Genomic DNA, 20,366 nt, shown 5'->3' with positions numbered 1-20,366 from the left:
TTAACCATGAGTGTGACGGAGGACAGTGGTTGACTGGCCACTTCCGTCCTGGAAGTTTGACCGGAACGCATTAACGCACCTTCTGCACACACCAGTCACAAGTTTTCTTTGGGTCATTGAATATTTATATTTAAAAAAAAAGCGAATCCGGGGTATTTCAAGGGTGAAACGGGGTGTGCACGTGGCAAAATAAAATCTCTAAAATCAATTACAATTTAAAGCCAAACGTTACACTAACTGAATGTAAATCAACGTAGAAGATTCTGAGTTACCTTGAACAAACCGGACCTTCAGGCTTGAATCAACATGTCACTGTTTGAAACTTCATTATATGAATGAGTGAGTCAATTTCAGCAAATTACCTGTTTTTAACAGAAGATTTTTCTGCCAAGGGTTATTACGGAATTACTCACATTTGATCACAGGATTAGAATGTCTAATATACTGGCGTTACAAATAAGGCAGACAAGATCCTACATGTGACGAGCGCCATAAATCTGACGTGGTGGGGCAGGCGGCTGAATGCATTTCATACTTGAAAAGATAACATTGTGCTTCAAGCTGGGAACTAATGCATAAATAAATGGCTGGAAGCAAGTGATTTATCAGATGTAATATTCAAGTAGCCATCTGGATGTCTACCACCTGTTGAGGGTGAGTAAGAACATGAGGTGGCTAGGAAGGAGATGCGTCATATTTCAAATCACTCACAGTTTACCAACTCTGACCATTACTACAATAGTTAAAGAGCGTTTCCGTGCAGAAAATAATTCAGTTCATCCAACAGTTGATCAGCCTGGACCATAAACCCCTCATGATCATTATTGCAGAGAAACATGGCTGCGGCATTTTTTGTTAAATAGAAGGATTAATATCAGTATTACTTTCATTCAAACGAGAGGGAATGTTTGGAGTTAAATGTGGGAGAATCACAATAAAAGCAGAAGCCACAAGGACAAATTATTATGTTTGAATTACTGGATAAAATCTTTGTTGACCACGGCTCAGGCTGGGAATTCTCTGAGAATAACTGCTGCACGTCATCATTCTAAATCTATTTCTGGAAGTAATAATCGAGCTAAGATATCTTCATTTCTACTTTATTTGTTCCAGCTATCCCATACCTGGCCCAAGGTCATGAGCGTTGTTGTGAAGCATACCAGCATGGGGTCACACACTCCCTCACGTGATGCCCTGATTGACAAATAAACATGGTCAAACCAGTTTTAACAACAGAGCATGAATGAGAAAAAAGATGACATGATTTGATATTCTGTGGTTGATTATCTGCACCACAGTGAGGCCTCTACTCAAGGCTGCGTCATGACAGACATGTCTCAATAAATTCTAGTCTCTACTGTGTGGCCTAATGAGGGAAGCAGCATTTGACAGCTTTAACCAGCCTTTATTAAATGCAAACCAGTGGCGTCCAATAGCTCGAATTACTGCTCGCTTTTGAAACACAGTGCAGCATTTACTTGTTAGGCCAAGACCATTAAAACCTCATTACAGTTGCATAATCATATCAGCTCTTTTAGCAAATGTGAAAAAATAAATAAATACAAGATTTTTACTATGCAGTGTTTTGCCCTCCAAAGTCCTACTTTTTTGATCAAGTTTAACTCTGGTTATAATGGACTTGTGTGTGGCATTTTTGTACGGATTAGGGGATGTTTGTACATACAGAAAATGTAGGACTGACGTTCAGGTGAAGGCCCCCTGGGGTGATAATCCTACTTGAAATGCCCCTCCATTAGAGCATCAGGAATGTGCTTCAAAGCAGGTGTGTTAATAATGCTTATTACAAAAACAGTGTTTACTGCCATCTGCTTTGGATACCTGATTTTGGTGGTGATGTCATGACAGACGTGAAGGCAGAGAGGAGGTGGTTAAGGTTAGCGAGGAGTATTTTCACAGACCGGCGAGTCCAGACAGAGAGGCAGAGTGAAAATAGCTCAAGGAGCAAACAAGGTAACCTCTTTGAAAAGACGCTTCAGGGGGTGTCTGCCAAGTCCCACACAATACTGTCTGCAGCCAATGTCTGTGTTTCAGCTGCACCGCTCTGCAGTTTGTTAAAAAGTCTGGGTGCACCTTTTAGAGGCGGGTGAAATCGATGATGCCGTCATTAGCTGGTTAGTTAAATGTCAACCGCGTCAACAACCGATGTTCACCTCGATATTTTCCATGAAAAACTATGGCTATTGTGGCATAACTGGAATGATGGGGAAGTGACTCATTACTCTGAAATTACCTGTGACGTCAGTTATTTTTAAAACCGTCCCATGTAGACTAATCATGACAGCCTTACAGCCTACAGAAACTGAGCCCCTCTACTTGGTAACCACAGGGGCTAAATCACTGCAGAGTACTTCGAGAGTAAGACCAATGAATACCACACAGTAGATATCATTTATAATAGGCTGCGTCAAAGGACTAACAACTTACAATGAGTAACCAGCATCTGGAGCACAAGGGGCTGTAACAAAACCAGAAAACAACAAAGGAAATCTGACTTCTGACTCTCACTTTGCCACAGCTGCCAACACTCAGATGAAAACTGAAACTGAAACTGAATCATCGCCACTACAGAATTACTAGTTGGATTAGAGGACGCAGATCCTACCGCCCCTGCTGGTGTCGTGGATTTAAAGTCTGTGTATAAATATGTCACAGAGTTCTTGGGCAACATCGGCACAGAAGAAGCCAGGGACAAAAACGGGGCTATGATCATATAACCTTCATACACCTGGAATGTCACTGGTCATTTCATGTAAGCATATCCATCACACAGCAGTATCTTTGTGATTCATGGCAAGGACCTTCAATCCTTATGGGAAGGGGAGGGGTATGCAAGTCTGGACACCTCTGTGCCAGCAGGGACATCCCCATTAAGGGGCCACTTTGTTCTAAAAGTGGAGAGAGAAGGGGCACATGGATAAAATAGCCACTTGTTTACAAGGTGTTTTCCCACCAGCGTAGATACAAACTGGGGAGACATGAAAGCTAGGCTTGTACGGTTCCAGTCCGACACCAACAGGAAGACAAAACAACTCAATACTTGGGTTGGTTTATTCATTTGTTATTTCTAAATGTGTTTTTTTGTTTGCTTGACCGATTCTTGTCATTGCGCGTCGATGAGTGAAAAACTGAAACAAGTTTAAATGCCCGCACTTATTGAGGAGGTTCCAAAGAGGCAAAAATCCCAGAAGTGACTGAAGTGAATTTGCGGAAACAGGATCGGTGAATTTGAGTGCTACAAAGTGACTGACCGTGCCCTTTCTTTGTGTCCTGGGGCCAAAGTGCATCCTCCTGGAGTCTCTGAAAAGCTAAGGCCTCATTCATGGGTAATGTACCAGACAGACTAAGGTTACTCCCCTTCCTTCATTCTTTCTGCTCAGAGGACCTTCACTGGTTCCATCTTTACTACTCGCACTGTTGTGACGTTTGTCCAGTTGACAGGCTCCACAAAAATCAAAACATGCTGTAAAATTTATAGTCAAATCAAATTTAGAGCATTGTTTGCATCAGAGGGCTTTGAAAGCTGCACAGTTGTGACACCGAGGGTCCTTAGTCCCTCGATCTGGGTCAGGAAAAACTTTTAGGGCTAAAAGTCAGTCCTTAAAAGTAAAACTGTGAAGTTGTGACTCTCAGTGCACATTAAATATGAAGTCAAACCTCATATTAACTGAGGTCGTGTAAAATGTTTGGAGAAGGAAGCGAGGTAAGCCGTTATTTTATTTTTTTTAAAGTTTATTTTACAGCAAATTTAAAGCATTTTCCAGGGAAAACAACACAACCTCAGACTGTCGGAGGTAACAGAGGATCGAAGGTACTGAGTGATGGCTTTCATCTACTCAAGTCCTTTGAGAGGAGTCTGAAGATTTCCATGTGAGCTCCTCTGATGAGACACTAGGCCGTGTTTACAGACACTCACTCATCCATCTAACCGGCAGTGCTGATGGAGGAGTGTTGTGCAATGAGGCGTTCATCGCAGGTCTATGGCCTATTTGTCTTCAATGAGTGGTGGCTGGTCAAGTGCTAATAGCCTAAATATGACATTCATCATTTGTTTTTTAACTTGCATGAACTATCTGCAATATAATTATATGACAGCGTAAACAATGTTATACTCGCTTTATAGTTTCTTTGTGCAGTTAAATGCTACTAATTCTGCTGATGAATGCAACTTTTGAGACGTGCCAGACAGGATGGACCAAACCCCCGAACCATTCAACACATCCAACTCATCTGTCTCTAAAAAGGAAAAGTCTGCCGCCATAAAAATGATCAAAATCTGTGGAATACTGTAGTGCCCGAGTAAATCTTAATGATTTCAGTCATCGTTATAATTTCCTTGTGTTTTATCTATACATATAAAAATATCGAGAGATTCTTTAATCTGTCTGAAAAAGTCGGACGAAATCAGACTTATTGCCAAAAAAAAGGATAGCCCTGTGACAATTACTGCACATTAACATAGATTTTGCACTCTCATTAATACATGAGCCTTCTATCAGTTTGTTTTGAATGTGTACTTAGTTACAATTCTTGTCAGTAAAATTTCTACCAACTCGTGGTAAGTATGAAGCTATAAAGTGGCGTGAAAATATCCCCGTCGGGTGGAAAGACTGGTGTACTGACAGATGTGAACACAAATCTAAAACATCTACAGGTGTGCAAAGCTGACACGTCTGCACACAAGCCTTAACATCTGCTCCCCTCGACACCCAACGTCAGGAACCATCTCCCCCTGCTCTCACGGCTCCGACAGGTAAAGCCATGTACTGTTTAGATGAGAGACAATGCTCGCAGATGCAGATGAGCACCTCCCACGCAGCTACCTCACTCCTAACCTCTCTCTTTGCAGAGCCTGCCAATTTCCACCTGGACGGTCTTCAACTATGTGCCAAGAGGATATCACAGCCACTCCATATCCTCTGTGTGACAGTGTAATTCCCTCTGCCCTGCAGCGATGTCTGCAAAACTCAGACAGTTTACATGTTCATGTAGCTACACTGCACTGGAGGAGGGTGATTTGCCAAGTATTTTGTGCATTCATTTGATTTCTGGCACACAGACTTTAACCTCGTCCAACATGTGCTGCCATATGCGTAACGGAGTCAAAGGGTGAGCCGTGTTTGTTTAATATTTTAGTTTAGTGTACTCGGTGATGTGGCCTTACCGATGAGTGCGGCACTTCTGTACAATTTAGCATGAGAGAAAACTATTTTAGTGTACACCAATATTTGGATACGTAGGGATGGAGCCAAATATGAAAAGAATCCTCCAAAATGAAGTGAAATTGTATTTTCTGTTGCCCACCAGGAAAAAGAGGAGATGAGAAGTGCACGCAAACGTGCTTCAAGGGATGGAATGCAGAAGCCATAAGAAAAAACAATATGTTTGTTTCCGTGCAGGTGAGAAAATCGTATCCCTGTGTTAGTTCCATTACAGAAAATGCACATGGATGCCTGCGCTCCATTAAAATCGGCCCAGAGGACTAACACCCCCAGGTCCCTCACATTTTACGCGCTACATTTTACTTATTTTTCTCTGAGCAGGAAGCAGAAGCATCCCGCCTACTGTAGTTGTTTAAAACCAGTCTGCTCTGTGTGGTAGCAACCGGTAGGAACCTGGCGAACGATGGCAAAGTATTTTTGGAAGGCGTGGAGACCGTTGCGATGCTTATTCATAACACACAAACGGCAGCCAAGTCCTGACGCGTAAACTCATCCCTGTTGACTTAACTACCTCGCTGGCTAACTTCCTCCTGGATGGTTGTGGTGTGGTGTAAAAGGTCCACAGTTGTGGCCTAAGAACAACAACGTTAAAGTTCAACTCGCCACCTGGCGGAGGGGAGGCGGCTCGACTCCACCCGTAATCCAGCGACTGCCAACTGCTTTGTAGACAGAAAGTCTGCTTGCATAAATTATTCACGCCATTTGAGCGAGAAGTGTAGTCCGACTTAGATGCGCGTGGAAACGCACTTAATGAGTATAACACTTTAGAAGCACTTTCTTTAGACAGGGCGGTGAGTGCCCAGATGTCTCCAGGTGCTACCACCCGCAACCGTTTGTCCATGTTGGGCTCTCCACATGTGAAATGGTGCTTGGTCTGGACCTAGATCCAGACATGAGCTCTAACCTCAATGACGAACAAATTCAAGAGTCACTGTATGGTCCACAGCAGCCGTGTGTGTGTGTGTGTGTGTGTGTGTGTGTGTGTGTGTGTGTGTGTCGATCAGGGGCCAGTAAGGGACTCTCCAGGACAGAGACAAAATGAATCAATTAATGACTGAAATATGTACAGAACTTATTGTAGCATCACTATTAGTTTTTATTTTAAGCTGCTTGAAAAAACAAAGGGTGAATTTTTAATGTGATTCATAAAAAAGCGTTCCCACAGCAAAACCTGATAATAATGTTGGAATCAAATCTTTACTTGTAATGATCTGTTAAAATTCACATCAGAATTCTAAAGGTAATTTTCTGAGCCATATTCTTACACGCAGACTAACCACGATGCAGCAGTGCTGCCCTCTTGGCCTACAGGTCAACGGCTGCACCGATTACCCACAAGTCCTTGACAAATCTTAGCCCTTTCATCTGTGTCGGTGGGTCACCCCTCAAAGCCTTGTTACAGGATTGGCTCTTGCCAATTAGCACAATTAGCTTTTGGCAAGCCACCGTAAGCGTCACAAGGCACCAGCTTTATACTGATGTTACATGACAAGGCTGCAGTCTGGTCTGCAATCACAGGCAAGGAAGTGGCCTGCAGGACAGACAGAGAACCGAAGGTGCAGCTCTTGCACATGATGCACGTACGCGGACCCGCCCGTTAGCTGACCTCCAACAAGCTTCGGAAAGCTCAAGTTCATCATGAACTGAGACATAACGAAGTTCTGATCAAAAGCCAAAGCAGTGAAAATATTCAGCAAAGCACCCTCCGCGATGATCTTCTAAATAATAAAAGGGAGACTCTAAAAGGTAAAGAGTTGCTTTTAAAGGAAAATAGCGCGAGCATATCTGGAGACAGTGAGGGAGTTCTTAATCTTTTATCCAGAATGCCGTGTTCAAGGGCTCCTATTTCAAGGACTTCTGAAGGGATGAAAAACATTGGCAAAATAAGTGGTTTTATAGGGGAAATCCAACCCGTGCAGGGATCCTCTGCCTTTTACTTTTTAATGTACATGGGTATAATGTACAGTATAGGAAGAGAACATCTGGAGGTAGTCGCCTCCTAAGGGATGGTACTCGAGTTACTGTACTGTGCTGTTACTACTATTAAATTACTGGTAATAACAACAATGCTATTGTTAAATGTAAACAATGTGTGGTTCCAAGAGTCTTTGCAGCAACCTGAAAATGCAAACTAAAACAGCAGGTTCAGGAAATGTTAAATTAAAGTTATTTATTAAACATGCCACTTTATTCTGGACGTGAACATATGGCATCTTTATATATTTTAACATAAGTTATAACTGCCAGACATTCGTCCATCTGTTTTCTGGAGTGTTTTACAGCATTCACGGATGAGAATCCTGATTAACTTACACAAGCTATTTTAAGGTAATTAAATGCATTGTAAACTGTATATTATTGCCTGAAAGTACTAGATCAATTAAAATGATTCACCCCGGTAATGAATGAAAAGGCAGGAGCCGTCCAAAGACTCTACTAAATGAGGCAATAAATCCACAAACTTGTTTTCCTGCACACTGTCAAAGGAAGGCTGCATATTAAAACTGCCTGGATACAATTGGTGTGTTGATAAAGAGCCCCAGACGATGGCAGGAAGATAAGCTGAGGGGTGTTCTGGGGCAATGACATTCTCATTTGAAGCTTTCTGTTTCCTTGGAACGCTCCCGTTTCCTCGGGCCTTGTGCACACGCTGAGGATCTTGGGTAACACGACTTGAGATCAGTATCTCACCTCAAAACAAGAAACCAGAAAGAGACATCATTATATTCGCCCGGCGCTGCGGGTTTCCTCTGCTCCAAAAGCGTTCTTGTTGGTTTTATGGTAAGTTGCATGAGTTTGTTTTAAAAATGGAGAGATTTTAGTTCTGAGTTCCAGTTCCACAATGGAGAGTGACGCTCCGGCATCTGTATACGTGTGCGTCTACATCTGGTGTGTTCGTGAACGCTGCGGCGTTCCTCGGGGCGAGTGCCGAATTGACCACATGACACTGTGGTGTGCACGTTGGGGTGTGACATAACAATGAAAGGGAGTTGAGGCTGCGAGAGCTGTTGATGAAAAACACCAGAGGTTGTTTAACACGAGCGCTTGAATAAACGAGCACATCCGCGCAGCTGCTTCTTAGACCGACGCGTTTGAGCGAGACGCCTCGTCTGACGACACTCGGGCGAGTGTCTTCAAAAAGAAAAGTTCATCACGATAGTCACTTCATTAGCAGGCGGGGGACTCAAAGAAAACAATTCCGGATGTTTTTCTCCTACTCTCTGTGGCCGCTAATCTAAATGTTAATATTTACCCTTTTATTGATTGTCTCTTAAATGTCCCTGAAGACGTGAGGCACAAAGTCTTAAATGAAGTGGGCCTTGAACCTTTGAGGATAAAATGAGACATCTGTGTGGAAACAAAACCAAAACATCTTTAGTAGATTCTATTTATGCCAACTGGCTATCACTGACATCAGCCGTTATCTGGAGTATCAATCAAGGCAGCACATATTTCTGTGATGTCGACCAGTCTTCACTCGAAATTGCACAACAAACCCTCAGAAGGTTGAAGGCATGTGTGTGCTAGAGGAAAATACCTCCTCTGCAATTCTTTGAGCACAGGTAAGCGTGGCCTATGTAAACGTTGGTGGTGAAATCTGCTGGGCTGTGATTGCCTGTGGTTAAACACTCAGAAAGATAAGCTTGTATTGAGTTCCATACCTCAGATTTGCATACTATTGTGTGCGTGTGCATGCATGTTTTCACATTCCCTGCAAGCTCATTACATCCCTCCATCTCCACTCGAGTGGAAAAACACCCCCGTCAATTTCACCACAGCATCCTCACTCCTGGTAAATATCCACTCCGTCACCCTCACTCAAAAAAAAATTCCCTGATAAGGTCAACTGAGATTAAGACCTTTCAAACAGGGTCACGGAGATCAATGATCAAAAAGCTCACCCCCCACCCCCGACCACTCCACCCACTCCATTTCAGAAAGCTTGATAATGGAGACAAAAAGGCAAGCTAACTATATCCCTATACCATGACCCAACCACCCACTTAATCTGTAGTGGTAGGCTAATCTGGTGCTGTCACAGACGGTTTCACTCATCACAAGTCGGAAACAACTCTATCAAACTGGGGCAAATGTTCGCAGTCTATAAATTTCCTGCTGACGAAGATGAAAATGAAGAGAAATGGGCATGCGGGCTTCGATTGGATAAAACTCTGAATGGGATTCAGTTTGGAGTTTTGCACTATTGTGTAAGCCGCATTCTTCTGAGCCACAGGAGAAAAGAACAGGCTGCACCAAGAGCTGCTCAGCTGTTTAGTAGCTGGTCCGTAATGATTTACACATTTTCACAATGTGGGAGTCAACAAATTTAAAGTGAAAGCTTTCCAAGTTTGAAAACTGAAGAAAGAGACAGTTGGGATAGAAAGAGAGTCTAAAGAGCGGAGGGCAGTGAGCAGAAAGCCTCGCTCAGAAAGAAGAAATGGCAGAGTTTAAAACCTTGAAGGCATCCTCTGCATCCTCCATTCAGTAGAAAATGAGTCCCTTTTGGGTATACCTGAGGCATTTCAGCAATTCATCCGCGGCCCGTGCACGTCACCATTTCCACCAAAACTCTATCGCTCACTTAATGCTGCAGCAGATAAAGTGACGAGTGTGTGACGCATCCGACCGGCTGCCCGTCTGCGGAGTGTCAATCGTCTGAAAGGTACCAGCAACACCGCAATGAGCTCTGATACACTGAAAACAGATGTGCTCCAATTCTCGCAAGGCACCCAAGGAAAAGGGACTGTTCTAGATCGGATCCACTTGAGCTTGTGTGAGTAAGATGAAAGAGAAAAGAGTCTGAGGGTGGGCTCAACGTTTCTGTCTTTAATTTTAGGAGGGGAGTTTCCTGTGCTTGATATTAGCCTCCATTCTTTATCCTGCATTTGCTTTTTAAAATCAAAATATCCACTCCTGTTTCCTGTATTTCACACGCAGCTCTACACCTGTTTTTTTTTAAACTGTTATGTGCTCTCTTCTCGGACTCTGTTGCCCTTTGACGTGCACTGAACTGGATCATCACTTCTGTTTGCCTGCCATCTTTTCCCTCAGATAAGACAAACCATAAAAAGGCTACACTGGCAGCGTTTTCCATGCAAACGCTCTCATGGATGCAGTCCATTAGTCCCATCCATCCAAACAGACCTGCTTTGTTGAGGTGTTATATCAACAGGGCGACCCTCCCCTCCACTCCTCCCTGGCTTCCTTGGGCCCCCCAAAGGCAGGAGATTGATGTCAACAAGGAATTTTGTCCCACATTTCCTTCAACCTCCTCCAGACCCACCCTGAAAAACTCTGGCACCAGCACAGAGGGCCCCAGTGAGCCCTTAACAGCCACACTGAGCTGCATTACCCTTTTGCAACCTTCTCTCACCCTTTAGTCCAGGAGTGCCAGAAACACCACAGGTCACTAAAATGACACCATAAAGAAGGAGCGCCCCAGAAAACAGCAATGCGAAAATACACGTGCACGTGTGGAGGAAATGAGCCGCCTCTTTCTGTCAACAGGGTGGCTGCTGTAAGAAGAGGGTCAACAAGGAGACATGGGCACACGCACCATCACTTTTGGAGTTCAAACTGCATTTGGGTTCGATAGTAGAGCGATGGTTCTTAAACAGGTCGACTGGGACGGTTGGAGGTCACGTGGCTAGAAAGTTATTCAGGTTTTGACACATGGTGTTTGCATTTTATCACTGCCACCAGGTGAACTATGAACAAGAATTTTCCAGCAGAAAGATGATGCACGTCCGTTTATGTGCATAATCGTGGAAAATTCCTTCTGTCGTGTTGAATACAATTAAAAAGGCTTAGGGAAATATCAAAATCCAAGAGCTAAAGAATTAAACATATAAGTGTTTCCAAATGATCTAACTTAATAGCATATTATGATTTTTCTTTTGGTGGTAAAATGCATTTAAACTAAAAATTAAACTAAACTGTGGAAAACCTAAAAAAGGCATAATTTTAAAGTCCATGTGTGAATGAGGGGTCGGAAGGCTCTGTGTGGATGTACAGCATTAAATCCATGCATCACATCTGGTATACACAGACCTTACGTATGACTTCTTGTTTTAATTTAGACTGACCTGTCAAATAAACATTTAGATGTGCTTAACCCGTTTAAACATTTCAACGGGATTACCGAGGATAAAACCAGACTAGGTTTTACAAAGCAACTTGTTACAGTGGTTATAACTCTTATTGAAAATAGTATTTCCAACATGTTACGGATTAGAGGAACGTTTACTTTTTTCTATTACAAAGTGCAATTCATTACCTTCACTTTTGTGTAATGATTCCAAATTCCTTCAATTTATTTTGCATTTAAAAGTTGAAAACATCCGCACCCCCACAATCAATGTATAATTCATTACTCAACAGACTGGGAAGGGTTAAAGGAAAGAAAGCATTCAATTTCTCTAAAACGTACGGCACTATGCTGTTAGTCCACTAACCCGCCGGTGACCTAGCTAACAGCGCACAACTTATATGACGTCAAAGTTTAAGAAAAGTACAGTAGCTCCGCTCGTCTCAAAGCAATGTGCAGTGACCCTGAGCTGGACTTGTTTACTCGGGGAAAAAAACTACAGGAAATGCTAATGAATAATGGAAACAGACATAGCATACTGGATACACATATATGTGTACTTTCAGGGTGCAAGCATTTGTGTTTTTTTGGAGCCAGAGACGTATGACTGCACAGGCACTTCTTGACATTTATTGTCGTAATCTGCATGGGTTTGTAGGATTAATAATTTCCTTTATTTCAGCAGGGCAAAGGTATTCCAGATCATTTAATGGCCCATGTTTAGGGTGATAAAATCTGGTGGAAACTAGTATCTTTGTAGCTTTGCCACCTCTGGCTGAAATCAGCATCGGTACTCTTAGTGTAACTTTCATTTAATATTAAAGCATTTGGACAGCCTCTATCAATAAGTCACGAAACACATAAATATTCATAGCATGGAGAAGGTGGGGCCTGAAGGACACAGGAGCTCTGCAGACATGCACAACCAGCATTAATGATGCATTCAAACAAATCTTAATTCCAATTATATCATTATTCCCACAGATGTGGCATCTGGCCAAGAGTTTCAAAGAGTTTAAGCACAACATGTCTGCAATAAACCTTCAATTTGAGTGACCCCTGACAAAAGAAACAAAATCTGCTAGCTTGTTGCTAATGTTCCACAATGTTATACACTGTCCAAAATAATCTGCGGTTCTGTTAACCCCAGTTTATATATGATGAATCATTATGCTGCAGTTAGTTAGTTGTCCCTAAATGTTATAAAACTGTTCTCCTTTTAGTCATTTTTATAATTAAAATATTATGGAAATCTAACTTTTCATTGAAACTGCCCTTCATTTATTCAACAAAACTTAAATTAAAAAACTATCCTAATTGTCCTGGTTGAAGTTGGCCCTGTTGTGTGCAGCCACCACTAGGTGCTGTTGTGACACATTTTCAATGTCAGTCAAATCACATGGCAAAATCAATGAATCTGGGTCTCCAGCAACTGCTTTGTGTGTCTCCTATATAAAACAACTGCCAACCCAAACAGACAGAAGACAATACCCCCATTCTGCCATCCTTACTATGGTTAATTGGCAAAAGTAAACCAACTGTATCAGTAATAACACGAGCTGATCAATTCACTTTACATAAGACATGAACTGAAATGGCTCGTCCCCACGCGGTGCCAAAAAGATCTGTAATTGACATTCACCTCGTCCCTCTGTCCCCAATCTCACGTGTCGTGTTTGCACACAGTTCAGAAAGTCGATACTTGCTGAAACTGATGCGATGACGGATCAAATACGGCAAAGGGGTATCGTGCCAGGACCGCTGGGCAAGTGAGTGCAGCTCCCAGACTGGATTAATTAGACCATACGAGTGACACCAGAGAAACGATGGTTGTTGGGCCTAAAGCACAGAGCTGCAATCAGTTTAGTGCATTTTCTGTCTATAGAAGCGGGTTCATACACACAGCATTCTGAAAAGTCGAGTAAAAATGATTCAGGTGTCACACGGGCCTCACGTTATTTTATATTTTTAGTAAGCGTTATACGTATTTCTGAAGAAAACAAACTTCTGCAGAGCTAAAAGTAACAGCGAAAAATTTGGAGCCGGACTTGAAAAGGGGAGAAACACTAAACAGGAAATTGGATTGCAAGAAAAGGAATCTGCTCCAAAGTCAGTGACCCCTCTCGTGAAATAATTACTGGCAACGAGAAAAAGGAAGCATCATGAAAGCACATGGTGCTCATGTAATCTGTGAAACAGATGAATTTACCAGAAAGTGAGAGATGTGATTGGAAATCTTGCAACATTACATGAAAGAACGGTCAATTGGGAGAGAAAACAACACGTAAACCTCTGGTGGAGGTTTGGATGATTTATCTCACAGTCAGTGCCATCACTGATCATCATCATCTTTGCAAATTAAAGAGGTAATGTAACGTATCATGTTTACAACAGGTTCACCTTTGACCTTTCCCTATGAAAATCCCAATTCCTTATCTTTGACAACAGACATGATTAATATCCAGCTGGTGCAGACAGCTGGAATTGGTTGCTGTAATGAAATTTTAATATGTGCTTAAAAAACACCAGTGGAAGGAGTTCCGGGGGACACGCTGGAGCACAAAGTGGGAAATTTGGATATATCTATTTTGTAGATTAATGTGGGTTCCTCAGCTCAAGAACATCTTTCTGCCATCATGGTTTTGTTCTTCACATCTCCTGGATCAGGCAGTGCAGCTCCATAATCAGAATGATCCTCCCATTATTTTTGTACACACTGCAGGACAAAACATTGAATTGAACCCTCTTTTCCCAGACACCTGGCTAAGCGACTTCCTCAGGAGGATTTAAAGTGTGATGCTCACAACAATGAGGAGGCATGTCAACCACGACTGCTCGACAACATTAACAGCCTTTTGAATCTCAATGTGACTCTGTTTTTACCTCTGGCAGCCGGCCCCCGGGAGCTTTCTAATTATCAATAATAAAAAAGATATGCAAAGTTTGTAAGTCATAAAACTTTGTCTCCTCCGCAGAGGGCACGTCTGTCAAGCCTGAAAGTTTTTACAAGTGTTCCTCCCACACCGTCCAGTAATGTCCCCAGTCAAGGTTAGCAGTCTGATCCCCTGCTGCGAAGCCCCAACTCCTCTTTCCTGAGTCATCCAACGGCCAGACACATCTCTGTCCAGGCCCGCGATCCTCAATCTTCATGACTCTCAAAAGTCCTTCGACAGTAGTTTTGTTCCTGCTGCAGCAGGGGCAGCGGTGCTTTTCCCACTGCATCCCAGTCCTTCCTTGAGAGTTATCAAAACAGTCGTTTTAAAGCAATAACCAAGTTTGACGTCTCATTGAAGATGGATTAGCAGTGGAAGAACTGAGCAGGGGTGCCTTGTCCAAGAAAAGAGGATTTCAGATAAAACCATATCGTAAATAGACTAAAAGACTGATGGACTTCTTCAAGAACAGCTCAAAAAGCAATAGGTCCTGGAAGCTGCCCAAACGTGTAACTTATCTAAGTGGGATGGATTCTGTCATTACCTGGTTTGGCGTCCTTGCAGCGGGCTTGTCCTGGTGGTTAGCAAGGATGAGGAACGGCAGTGTGCAGAGCTGCGGGTGCTGAAGGGCAGAGTGGAGCTCGTTACGCGCTGCCTCCAGGTCCTCATCTGAAGAGGCACTGTCCAACACAAACACGACGCCCTGTGACCCCTGGTAGTAACGGCTCCAGTATTTTTTGATGTTGTCAGCACCTATAGACAAAATGGGAAGCTGTTAAATGGGAAGCTTTGGGAAGTTCAACATTATAAACCGCCAGTACAATACGTCCTTCAGAGCGGCGCACAGCTCGGACCTTCCCAACACTGCGTTGACAGAGCAGGCTTTGTGTTTGCTCTGATTAAGAGGAAGAATATTCGCTGGTTCGCTCGACACCAAACAACCTCGACTGTATCCACAAAATATCTCAACATGCCTGACGTGCTGTCATGAGCTCAGGTCCAACTCACAGCCTGAAACATTTTCTGTAATAGCAGCAATGATCTGGCGTCTGTAGTCGAATTTACGGGTAAAACGCAGAAGACAATTATCCTCGCCGCCTCCAATGTTCAGGAACCGACGCGCAGATGTGCTATAGTTCTCGTTTTGCTGATTGCTGGATCGGCTCAACAAAGTGATTTGTGTGGCCTTTTCTTGTTCCAGTCCCTCAAACAAAGCTCGACTTAATCAGAAAATTTGGAGAAAAGCGTAATGACGTAATGATTTGTGAAATATTAACAAACTCTCCCCGACCAGAGGCCCTCTCACACCGAGCGCTGCTTTTCAACTCAGAAACACAGCAAAAACCCCGTTTCTTACGTCGCCGCTTCACCTCAGACCTGTAAACGGGACCGGCAATGTTTGTTCCACGGCACGTATGGAAAAAGTAAGGTACGAAAAGTTTGCATCGACAGCCCGATGACAGCGTCTGATGTCACTCCCTGTCCAAGACGCTGACAAATCCCGATATGCCAGTCACATCCTCCACGTTACTCATGCTGCTCTAACACTGGGACATCTTGCTCCTTTGTTGTGACTGAACACAGGCTGACCTCAGTCTCCGGCCTTAACCAGAAAACTACGCAAAAGATTCTCTGCAGATTCAAATTCCTCTTCTAATCACAAACGCTGGGGAACTTTACAATTTCTCACGGTTGAACCACCTGTGTGGTTTCATTATCGCCGTCTCGCACTAAAAACCCTCTTTCACGCTTCATTCATCTAATGAAACGCCTTTTTCGTGTTTTCCAGGACATGTTTTGACCGAGGCGCGCATTGCAAGCCCCCGCAAACATGGAAACACACGAGGTTCTAACACATGTTCCGCGATGCGCGTGTTGTTCGGGGTTGTACTTTATCTGGCTAAAATTATCCTCCCCCATCTGCTGAGGTCACTTCCTTTGCAATCTTGCGATCTGTTGTGTTGTTATTGTTGCTCATAGTAAGGTAATCGCCAAGAAGTGACAAAGCGTGAGGCTGGTAAATGTTTTAACCATTACAGAGTGCTGTCAGTGACATTTACCTCCCTACCCTCATGCTCTCCCCCCATTCTTCCACCCCCCCGCTCACACCTCTCTCTGGAGTGGAAACCTATCAGACAAAGTGCCACTTGAGAGATTGACTAGGTAGTTTGTGTCATCTTTGTCTGGAAATGGTGGAATGTCCGGCACGGCTCACTAAATCTTGTTGGCGGCTTCTGCCACCTATTGGTGACAGCGGGATTTCTAAAACTGAAGCGGGGCGATTCTTTGGCTACATTGCATCAATCAAACGCTTCAGGACGACCTTCACGTGCTTTTGGGTTGGAGCTGAATTGATTGACAACCAATTTTAAACAACTGTTAAATGATCTATATTTAGATCGGCAGCTCACAGCTAGACGCTCGAGCCGAGTGCAACAGCAGAAGTGGAATTTTAATTTGCCAACTGTTTGATGGTCCATTTAAAACATGACTCATTGCAACTGTCTCGTTTTCATCTGTTACTAATGTGGCGACTGTCGAACGTCCTGGTCGTTGGCGACGGCTGCGTCCGTGGTTTCTCTACGTGGAACCAAGCGTGTTTTTCGCCGTCGTGACAAAACGCGGCCAGGCTGGCGAGAACGGAGGGAGGTCCTGGCGAGAGCTTTGCTTACTTGGTTGAGGAATGAGCTGGGGCTGAGGCGCGAGGGAGGTGGAAAACACTTCAGCGGCCGAACCACCCATCAACCTGCAGCCTCAGCTGCGTCTCTTCAGAGTAAACACTTCCTGTGCGAGGCCTGGCCCAAAACCCAAATCAGCTCCGCTCTACCGTGCACGCCAGTGACAAGCCCGACGCTCAGAAATGTGGCACCTCTAAATATTTGAAACTAATTATCTGTGTTATTGCATAGGAATAATTTGGCCACTTTTATTGGGCAAATTACTTTCAGAAGTGTCTGTTAGAGAAATGTGAGCATTAATACTTCCTCGCTGTTATTGCACACGCACGATCTCCAAAGTCAACTGTAAAAGCTGTTTTCTATCTGTGTACCATTTAGACAGATTTAACACGTCCACATGTTATAAACACAACAGCACTGTTGTAACAGTGTTGTAAAGCTTTGGTCCTATGTACAAGTAATAAGGACCACATTCAATCTATAAAAACCTCAAATGTGCTTTCTGACTCCGATGGGCTCACATACTTCCAATAAAAGTTTTTAGCATATTTAAGGCCAGATTCTACTACTGGAAATTGCTTACATATGTGCACGTAACAAAACAATATTTCCACAACTGGACATAGTTACTATCTGTTTTTAAAAAACTTTTGAATCCCATCTAGATTTATGGTTCACACAGTTGAACATTCTTCCTCATGGACCCGATGTTGAGAAAAACACAAAGGACAAAAACACATCTGCAAGCATTTTCCCCGTGACGTGGACAACCAGGAGCAGAGTGTGTGAATGACAGACCAAAATGACAATTTTATTAATAATAAATTACATCAGCTAACTGCCTGCATCAGTCAAACCCTCCGTGGTGCTTCAGTCCTGTTTAAGGGCGTTTTTACACATACAGATGCAGACCAAAGACCCACAATAGAACAAAAAAAGGTTCAGCTAAAACAGGCAGTGTGATTTCACTCTGGTCCAAACGCCACACCACTGGCAGAGCGTCATGTTTCCATGACGACTGACAGAACAGGGAAAAAGAGTTTTGTATCATCTGCTTGTGCTGCTCATTTGCTTTTAATCTTCCTGAACCGTGACGTCTGAAGACACCAACAAGCTGTTACCTCAAACCAGGCGGTTGGTGCGGACCAGGGTTAACACCACACACAGAACAAAACCAGAACCAGCGCACCAAAACAGCTTCAACTGAAGCCACCCCCACACCAGATTACCAATGTTGTGTTTTGGCTGAAACATCCGACCAAAAATTCACCTATGTCGCTCTAAATCCTGCCTGTGGGAAACTAAACTACACCAGAAAATGACAACAGTCACACAACTAGTTTATAACACAAGAGTTTTGAGATATCTCATCTGTGGACTGGCTTTGGATTCATTCCAACACTCATCTCCTAAAAAGAACTAATTTCTACAGCATTGCTGCCTGTAAACCGGATAAATATACACTTGCAAAAAATTATATAAGTAATCTACTCAAATCTAAATATTATAGCTGATGGAAAATTCTTTCAGATTACTGTGCATGCAAAGGTTTAACGTTCAACACGAAGGCACCGACAGAAAAAAAAGCTGATTAGGACCACTTCTCCATCAGCGGTCATTGTGTGGCGTTAATGAATACTGTGAAATGGTGTGTCTAGACCTGACGTCATGTCACTGTCCAGACACACACACACACACACACACACACGCACTTTAAGACGTCCTTTGCTGATTCCCCAGAGGTGCCCTTCCTATCTAACCCCCATACCTGACATACCAGAATAGCAGCAAAATACCTGCCAGACAAAAGCTCCCGCTACGAATTCTCAGTGTCTTTCATCTAAAAACAACAGACTTCTAGTCAGATGAATACTGAGCTGCAGACTTGGGTTGACTTGTGAATCTGAGAAACAGATTGTCTTAAAACTCATGGATGATTTCAGTGCATATTTTCCAAAACAAAGCTGGCTGATGAGAAGGAGCGAATAAAGTTTGAATCTTTAGGAGCGCCGTACCATCAGAGTTGCCAGACCATAAGCTGCTTTGCCTCTAATTTGAAGGACAGCTTGTGCTTATGAAAATCTGTTCTGCACACTCAAGTCAAGGAGACTTAAAAATACATTATGCGGCTTAGCAGCAACACCTTACGGGTGTACAGGTTAGACACAAGTTACCTATAAGCTTGGTGATCTATACCCTTTATGCAGTTATTTATCTCTATGTAATATAATTCATATAAGCAAGGTGTTAGATCTGGACTCATTCACTCTCACACCTCTCAGCTAGACTAACATTAGCACGTGATGCTTTGAATAGCCTCTCCATATTGAAAACACCTTTAAGATCCAGTTGTACATACATCATTCCACATGTTTATAACCTACATCCTACACCTTATAGTTAACTGCTTTTTCTCAGTCGTTTCCATTTAGCCTAGACCCAGAATCCCCTCTGGTGTGGTAGACCCTGAATTCCATCAATTGTGTCCCTGTGCACCAGTTTTCTGTACCATTTTTAATCTGGGGTGCCTACTTTCCTTCCTGCTCTTGTCTGCTTCTATCCCTCAGCTCGCCGTTGCCTGATTTAGTCACTTATAAGCTCATTAGCTGTATTCTCTTTTATGAGGAGCTTCACTGCTTGAACATCGGTGGATCAGATTCCTGGGCCAGGTCTTAATAGCAACTGGCCATTAGCTCACTGGCATGGAGGTGGTATCAGTGGCTATAATCTAGTAATCTGCTATTCTAGCTGTGGTTGATGTCCCTAACCACATTTTACGTGACCTTCAAAAGGCACCAATTTGTGATCTGTGATGTTCTTGCCTCACTTTGCTCCTGTCATTACTTACTCCTCTTCCAAAATTCTTTTGGTAGATCTACTCTCATGATCTAACCTGGCTATTGGGAGTGAAATATGCTTATTCTGGAATAACGATCAGTCTGGCTCACTTTTCTCCGTGCTGCCTTCATCTTGGCCTGCAGCCCTTTTCTCCACGAGAAGTGGTGCTTTTTATGGTTTAGGCTGTTGTGTTTTTATTTCACAGTGGTACATACCAACTCTATTATGTAACCTGTGTGAATACGCCTTTGAGGAATGCAAAGGAGAAGTAGATAAAAGCACTAAAGGTGAGAAAGTAAGCCAGCTGTGGCATCAGTTACATACATAAGGTGCAAATGATATATTGCTATTTGTACAGATAACCAGCAGAGGTGCTGCCTGCGATGCAAAATGTGAAAACTCCTTTGAAGTGTTTATATATATTCAGTCCAAATGTGGTAGCAGCCTTGTTGGTGGTCCACCGGTGCCTTTGTGCGTATGCGCTCATGTGTTTTGCACCTTTTCAAGGACGAAAGTGTGGGTGAACCTCTCACAGCCTGCACCTGTTTCCTCTACTGCTAGAAAACAAATTATTTTGGTGATCAGCAAA

At 43.2% G+C, this 20,366-nt stretch overlaps 1 protein-coding gene across 6 annotated transcripts in view; it reads right to left on the bottom strand.

Annotated features, from left to right (window-relative positions):
* The window catches only part of LOC130525836 (ADP-ribosylation factor-like protein 15), a 53,119-nt gene that overhangs the window by 13,053 nt on the left and 19,700 nt on the right, over positions 1-20,366 (bottom strand). For 5 of the 6 annotated variants that reach the window (XR_008950596.1, XR_008950597.1, XM_057033053.1 and 2 more), the window contains exon 4: positions 14,806-15,014. Coding sequence is in view for 4 of the 6 variants with exons in the window: in XM_057033053.1 (XP_056889033.1) it covers positions 14,806-15,014 (209 nt within the window). In the remaining 2 variants the exon portion in view is untranslated. Of the gene's footprint in view, positions 1-6,350; positions 14,562-14,805; positions 15,015-20,366 lie in introns of those variants that run through there. The other variant, XM_057033054.1, reaches the window with a different exon arrangement.

Source organism: Takifugu flavidus, chromosome 5, assembly GCF_003711565.1.
Source record: "Takifugu flavidus isolate HTHZ2018 chromosome 5, ASM371156v2, whole genome shotgun sequence".
Lineage (NCBI taxonomy): Eukaryota > Metazoa > Chordata > Actinopteri > Tetraodontiformes > Tetraodontidae > Takifugu > Takifugu flavidus.
The sequence above is the reverse complement of the archived record's forward strand: the minus strand, read 5'-3'. Positions and strand labels throughout refer to the sequence as shown.